This window comes from Pinus tabuliformis, chromosome 7, assembly GCF_031772625.1.
Source record: "Pinus tabuliformis cultivar Carrire ecotype Pingquan chromosome 7, CPIR1, whole genome shotgun sequence".
Lineage (NCBI taxonomy): Eukaryota > Viridiplantae > Streptophyta > Pinopsida > Pinales > Pinaceae > Pinus > Pinus tabuliformis.
In genome coordinates this window covers 1,887,150,582-1,887,158,087 of record NC_142293.1, presented here as the reverse complement: position 1 = coordinate 1,887,158,087, position 7,506 = coordinate 1,887,150,582, and the positions used below count along the sequence as shown (strand labels likewise).

The window sequence follows — 7,506 nt, the reverse complement described above, 5'->3', positions numbered from 1 at the left end:
GAATCAATGCTTAATGCTCTCCTTCCAGGATGGTCCTTTATAGCCATGGATTCTGACGGCCACTCTGGAGGCTTGGCTATTTGAATCAGAGAAGGTAAAATTAAGATCTGGAACCGGTGGGGAATGAAACAGGTGTTGGGGATAGAATGTCAGTCCACAGAATTCAAATTCCCCTTAACAATCATCAATATTTATGGGCCGTGTCAAGGAAGGATTCCATTCTGGAATAATTTGATGGGAAACTCGTTGATGAAGAATAACTACCTAGTGATGGGAGGAGATCTAAACTTCTCTTTAGGAAGAGCGGAAGCCTGGGGCCCTGCTGCAAGAGAGGACCCGCAATCAGAATTTTTTGTGGATCTCTTAGCCTCAATTAATCTTATTGAAGCGAATCTCATCAAACTGAAACCAACTTGGAGAAACAGAAGAGTTGGAGCTGCCAGAGTGGCGAAGAGATTAGATCGTTTCCTAATTAATGAGGCTTTATCTAATGCAATTCCTTTATTCAGGCAATGGGTAGAAGAAGGGGGCCCTTCAGATCATTTTCCGATTTATCTTGAGCTCTCCAATGGCCCCTCAAAACCTCCAGCTCCCTTCAAATTCAATGCCTCCTGGCTTCAAGAAGAATCATACATCAAACTGTTCCAAGAAATATGGATACATCCTGCCAGGGGTTCTCAAGAGAATAAAGGATTTCTACTTATGGAAAACCTCAAAAGACTGAAAAAGGCAACTATATCGTTGGCTAAGGATAGGAAACTAAAGCAGAATGAAGACCTATCCAAGATAACCGAGGAACTCCAAAATCTCGAAAGCATAGAGGCAGATGGATATGCGACTCATGAATCAAAGGAGAAAATTGTAGCCCTGGAAAAGCACAAGAATCAAATCCTGCTGGCAAGAGAGGAAGAATGGAGACTTAAGAGCAGAGCAATCTGGCTCAAAGTTGGGGATGACAACACCAGCTTCTTCCATAATTATGCAAAAGGAAGGAAGAGTGCAAACACCATCTGGCATTTAAAGTCTGAAGATGGAAGGGAGGCTAAGACATTTGAAGCCCTATCATCCCTTGGGGTAAATCACTTCCAATCTTTATTCAAAGACAATGGTGAGATTACCATTGCGGAAGTCATCCAAACAGCGCAATGTTTTCACAGATATGTGGAGGAGGAAGATGCAGATTTCCTAATGGAGCCGGTCACGAAGGAGGAAGTGGAAAGTGTCATAAAATCCATGGCAAAAGAGAAAAGCCCCGGGCCAGACGGTTGGACGGTAGAGCTATTCTTGCACTTCTTTGAGCAGATAGGAGAAGAAATATCAGAAGTAGTGGAGGAATCAAGACAAAAGGGAGAAATTTATAGTCCTTTCAATGCAACTTTCATTGCTCTCATCCAAAAAAGGAAGCCCCGGAATCCTTTGGGGACTTTAGACCCATCTCCCTTTGCAACAATATTTATAAAATAATTGCAAAAGTGATAGCTCTCAGGATCAAACCAATTCTATTAAGGCATATCTCTCCTGAACAATTTGGGTTCCTGAATGGGAGACAAATTCATGAAGCAATAGGGGTGGCTCACGAGGTCCTTCATAGTGTAAAGATGAAAAACAAGAAGGGCGCTGTAATAAAAATTGACTTATCAAAGGCCTACGATAGGATAAACTGGTCATATATTCGCCTACTCCTAACGCACCTTGGATTCAAAGTGGATTTCATCAGATGGGTCATGGGGTGCATCACGGATGTTAGTTATGCAATACTCATAAATGGAGCTGCTACCCCTTTCTTCAAACGACAAAAAGGACTGAGGCAAGGCTGCCCTCTGTCCCCTCTGTTGTTCCTCTTGGTGGCTGAAGGTCTAAGCCAGTTGATTCCTAAAAGCAGAAGGGAAGGTAAGATAAAAGGTATAGAGGTAGCAGTAAACCTATTCATATCCCATCTTCTCTTTGTAGATGATATTCTGGTTTTTACTAATGGCTCCATAAATGATTTAAAGGAGCTAAAAAATATCTTTGACCTCCTTTTGAAAGCTACCAGAATGCAGATAAACCCCAGAAAATCACAAATCATTATGGAAGAGCAAAGCAGACAGGAAAAGGAACAATTCAACTTGTATTTTCCATATGAAATGTGCAATATGGCATCCCCGTTCAAGTATCTGGGTTTCTGGTTGAAGCCAAACGATTATAAGAAGGAGGATTGGTCTTGGCTAATTGCAAAAATTGAAGCTAGAATCAGGCATTGGAGCTTAAAATGGCTTTCTAGAGCAGGGAGATTGACCCTGATAAAATCTGTGTTACTAGCCATCCCAGTATACTGGGTAGCTTTAACATGGGTCCCTAAAGGTGTGCTGGAGAAAATTAGGAGAATCTGTAGCAGATTTTTGTGGGCAGGATCCAAAGAATCTTCGATTCTCCCTTGGGTTGCATGGGAGAAATTGGCGAGACCAAAAGACTGGGGCGGTTGGGGGATAAAAAGTCTACCCGATTTCAGACTTTCATTGTCAGCAAAATCAGGGTGGCGCCTCATTAAGATGGAAAATCTCTGGACTAGAACAGTTAAAAGGAAATACATAGATCCAACTCCTTTGGAAGTTTGGATCAGGAACCCAGTCAAGAGCCATAAGAATGTGTCGACAATCTGGAAAGCAACTCTGGAGTCTTTTAAAGTGATTGAACAAGGTCTAGCATGGAAAGTCGGGAATGGAGAAAAGGTTAAGATAGGAAAGGACCCTTGGGTCGGCTGTACTGAAAGTTTTGCCCTTACCCCTGAACTGGTTCAGCAATTAGAGGATAAATGGCTTCTTTACCTTAGCCAAGTGGCAAATCCGGGATCTTCAACCATCTGGGGCCAAGCTTGGAAGAATGGTGAAGAGTTGGATATGGAGAAAAGATGGTGGAATGAATGGAGTACCTTTACTCAAGAACTCTTCAGAACAAATGTCCGGCTGAATGATAGACATGATGAGTTAATTTGGGCCCATGCAGACTCTGGGGAATACGCTCCAAAGAGTGGATATAATTTCCTTATGTCAAGAAAAGGATGGGAAAATCCTGAGTGGTGGTCAAAACAACTATGGAAACTTAAGAGCCCCCCAAAGTCAAAAATCCTGTTCTAGTGTATCTTAAAAAGCAAAATCCCAACTTGGGACTCCCTGCAGACCAGATTTATGTATGGGCCTGGGAGATGCACTCTGTGTAAATCAGAAGCAGAAACTATAAACCATCTCTTCTTAAAGTGCTCAGAAGCTATTAAAATTTGGGGCGAGGTAGGGAACCTCATGAACAAAAGGTTAGAATGGGATGGACACACTGTGCAAGAAGCTTGGAAAAAGTGGTGGGACTCTCATCCAAACGGGAGCCTGCGCAACCTCCCTCTCATCATTAGCTGGGGTATTTGGATAGCTAGGAACAGGAGTATTTTCCAGGATAAGGAAATTCCTATAGCTATCACCGCAAGCCAGAGCACTACCATCTTCTCTAGTATCCCTGAGCCTAAGGAAGCCCATCCCCAAAGAATCATCCCAGAAATGCAGATCACAGAAGGAATCCCCTGGGCTTTCTTTGATGGTGCATCTCAAAACAATAAAGCTGGAGCAGGTTTAGTCATCAATGAATCCCCATCTCATGTCTTAAAAGCTTCTGTGGGACTTGGAACTGGCTCTAATAACTATGCTGAACTACTTGCCCTGAAACTCCTTATATGCTGGCTCATTCAAAGGCGCACCCTCACAATTCAAATTTTTGGGGACTCCCAAATAGTGATCAGATGGGTAAATGGACAAAGCACCTGCAGAAACCAACTATTAAAACAAATCCTGGGAGAAGTTCAGAGATTAAAATCTTATTTTAACAGTTTCTCTCTTCGCCACATTTTCAGGGAAAGAAATGAATCAGCGGACCAGCTTTCTAAAGATGGTCTACAACAGGATTTGGGCAGCTGGAAGATCGTAGAAGAAGACCAAGGACAAACCAGAAGAACGGATCAGCCGCCCTATAATCAGCCTTCCTGACACTCTGGCGGTTTTTTGTTTCACTCTACTGTTTCCAAAGTTTTCGTAATTCCATACAAACATAACAGTTTTGGTAGATCGGCTTATAAAACTCCATATCAGGTGTCGGGTTGTTTTCCTCTATGTTGAGGAGGCCCGACATGCTGGTTTATTTTTTTGTGCAAACAGTCCTCTGATTTCCAGTATATGAATGGCACCTCGGTTCAGAGGTAACAGAACAGTTTCAGCAGCTTACTAAGGAACAGGTGATGTATAAGACAACATGTTTTTGTAAAACAGTTATGGTAATCCCTCAGACGGATCAATGATGCTCAACATTTACAATGTAAACTTTTTATAAATCTTAATAAAAAGTTTCGCTTTTTCCTTTGGAAAAAAATAATAGATTCATTGATGTGTGCATTGCACATGAGGAGATACCCAAGTAAGTAAATCATGCCTATGAACACAATGATAAGATTGATAGTGAATAGCCTAGTCTTCATGAGATTGAAGATTTTCTTACTTATCGAGAAAGTTATATAAGAACCAAAAATGGACATGGAAAACTTGTTTTAGATGTCGATAGGAGAATTTCTAGGAGCATGACTAAAAAGCAACTTCGAAACAAACTATTGAGCCTCCATCACTGGCTACCACATGTCCTCCTAAAGATGTTACCTCTTTTCATATTGAGCCAATACCAACTGGGCATAGTCACATTCGATAGAAGGACTTTTCAACCCTTTGCTAAGGAAGTATAAAACAAAATTTCCTAATACTAATAATTTGTTACTTCACTTCATCTCTGATTAATATAAAGTGTTTCATGCTAGTGTTTATAGACCACCTATGCCTAATTTGATCATAGTTTGTTAACTTTCCAGTAAGTGTGACATTGGTTGAGAGGGCCCTCAATTAAATCAATGTTTCTATGTTTTCTTTAGTTTGTAGTGTAGCATTGATAGTTAGAGTGAGATTGTAGTTCATTTTATTATATTTTCATTATTGGTGTGTTACATTCACTAGTTCATGTACTTTATTTTGATTGCTTATGATCTATTGTGTGTCTCTCTTACGTAGAGATGAGATCTCTCATTAAATGACTAAGAAACACTTTGTAATTGTATGTTTTTTTGCATGAAACAATTACCTATAGTACAATGATACATTTCAACATGTGCATTACGAAACTTTGTGATGTCAACCAAGTGATTGGATATCGCTCAAGAATTTTATGTGGTTATTTGATTTAATTTTAACTTTTACATATGTTGTTTATTTTGACACTAGCTACAAAAGAACAAGTCTTATTGATGTTGGGAACAATAATTGTTTTGAAAATTAGATGGGAACACTTAGGGTCTTGCTTGAATGAAATATTATCCTCTATGCCTAAAAAAGCCCTTCTATGAGTTTATCATCCAAAGAACAAGATCTTTGTAATGTTCATTTTGAGTTATTTGTATTTCAAATTATTACTCTTATTCAAAAGTATTATATTAGAAGTTTAATGAGTATTTTACATAGGTTTTATGGTCTATTAATGTCCTAAATTCTACACATACAACATTAGTGTATTTCAAGTTTATGCCCGTAAATTAATGATTTTGTGTACAAGATTTGAGTTAATTAATTGATTGACATGATTTTCACAGTTTAAGGCAAGAAGATGAGTGAGTTTATAAGTGGGTATGAACCCCCACTCATATGGTACTAAAATGATCATTGAACGAAGAGAGAAAGTGAGGAGGTATATAGGAGTTTGATCTGAATTTTATCAAATGGAGGGTATTATGATCTATGGAGGTATATCCAAAGGTTTCTATCATGATGAAATTTTAGTGAGGAAGGGAAAAATACAACTCAAAATTATGGGTATTCTCATAAGATTGGCGACATGACTATTTAAAAATGAAATCACGTACTCGAATGGTTCAATAAATCATGGGAAGTAATGAAGGCCTCCTTGGAGAAAGAAGACTACAATAACATTGGAAACTCAATGTCTCAATATCTCGAGTAATTATCTTGTCTTAGCTTGGATTTTTTCTTTGGTTTCTAGGTTGGAGTGAGAACAATTGGTATTTCTGTACTCCACAAAGGATAGGTATGTTACTTTCATTATTTGGGATGTTATTTGAGTTTAAGGCTCTAATACATGGTAACCTAGTTGGTGATATGCAATTTTGAGTCGATTAATTTTGATGTTCTAGTGATGGGAGCTTTGATTTTTCTAGTAAGATACCAACCATTTATACGATGAAATCAAATGAGGTAGCTCCAAAACTTGGAACTCAAAAAAAAAACAAGGATTTCACCTTGAGGGCCTTGGGCTCTAAGAATATAAATCATTTGCCTCGAGCTAAGAAGCAGGTCATAGAGGTAGAAAATAACTTCCATAAAAGGTTCCTTGAGCTAGCTAAAGTGGAAATTGAAAAATTGAAAAAAAATGGTTAAGGAAAAAGGAAACAATTGTACTAACTGTAAAATCTTGAAAGAATTGGATGGACAAATTAAAGACATGGTATATTCTTAGCCCTTGGAAACAATTTTTTTTAGAATAGAAAACACTGAGTATATTTTTGAGGCTCTTATTTCTCAAGCTCTAAAAGACAAGGAGCAATAGTCGTGGGACATTCTCCATGCGATCAAGATCTTTGAGGGAAATTTTGAAGCATGAATATGTAAAGAAATCTTTATAATAGATACAAGGGTTTCTCAAATTGAGAGATGAAGATGAAATCAAGTTTGAGAGAGAGAATCCGTGTATCTTGTAGGGAGCAAAAGTGAATACCATCATCCTTTAGGAAAACCTAAAAACTTTTGGGTCTAAATAAATGAAGACGTGTGACTATAAGGAGCTAGTTGATCAACATATGGAAGACAATGCACCATGAGTCAAAGCTTGATTTCTATTTTGTTGTGTTATAATATTTTTCATGCACAAATATAAGATATTATCTTAATATGCTATTTTCTTATGTATAATGGTCTTTAAAAAAATATACATGAATTATTTGGTCCAATAGTATGATATCCAAATGGAAAAGGACATTTTCCGCTTGCATAAGCCTCTAAGAAAGAATGGTTTAATATTGTTTATATATAATGTAAATTAATATTTATGTTTTAGATTTATATAATTCTTATAACTTAGTTAATAATTAATAAAGAAGGTAGTTTTTATTAATTGATAATAAGTTGTTATGACTTAATTATTAATTAAGGAAGATCACTATTATTAGTTGTTATCTATGAATGTGGATTGACTATGGTCATTGGCTACTCATTTATTTGACTCATGTTTCATAAGAGAGAGGCTTCCATAAGGGAAAAAGACATATGCTCTTACTAGATACATTTAACCACTCATAAGAAATTTGGTGCTCTACAGTTCTACAACTTAGTATATGGTAGATGTTTAGGTGATAGATGTTATAAGTTAGACAATGAAGGTTAAATGTAAACATTATTTTTTATTATATTGTAATTTTATTTTCATTAATCATAATAT

At 37.5% G+C, this 7,506-nt stretch overlaps 1 protein-coding gene across 1 annotated transcript; it reads left to right on the top strand.

The window, feature by feature from the left end:
* The first annotated feature begins 3,167 nt into the window (after positions 1–3,167).
* On the top strand, positions 3,168–4,010 carry LOC149256014 (uncharacterized). Its single transcript, XM_089455184.1, has one exon. The coding sequence runs from the start codon at positions 3,168–3,170 to the stop codon at positions 4,008–4,010; it is 843 nt and encodes a 280-aa protein (XP_089311310.1).
* The last annotated feature ends 3,496 nt before the right edge of the window (positions 4,011–7,506 follow it).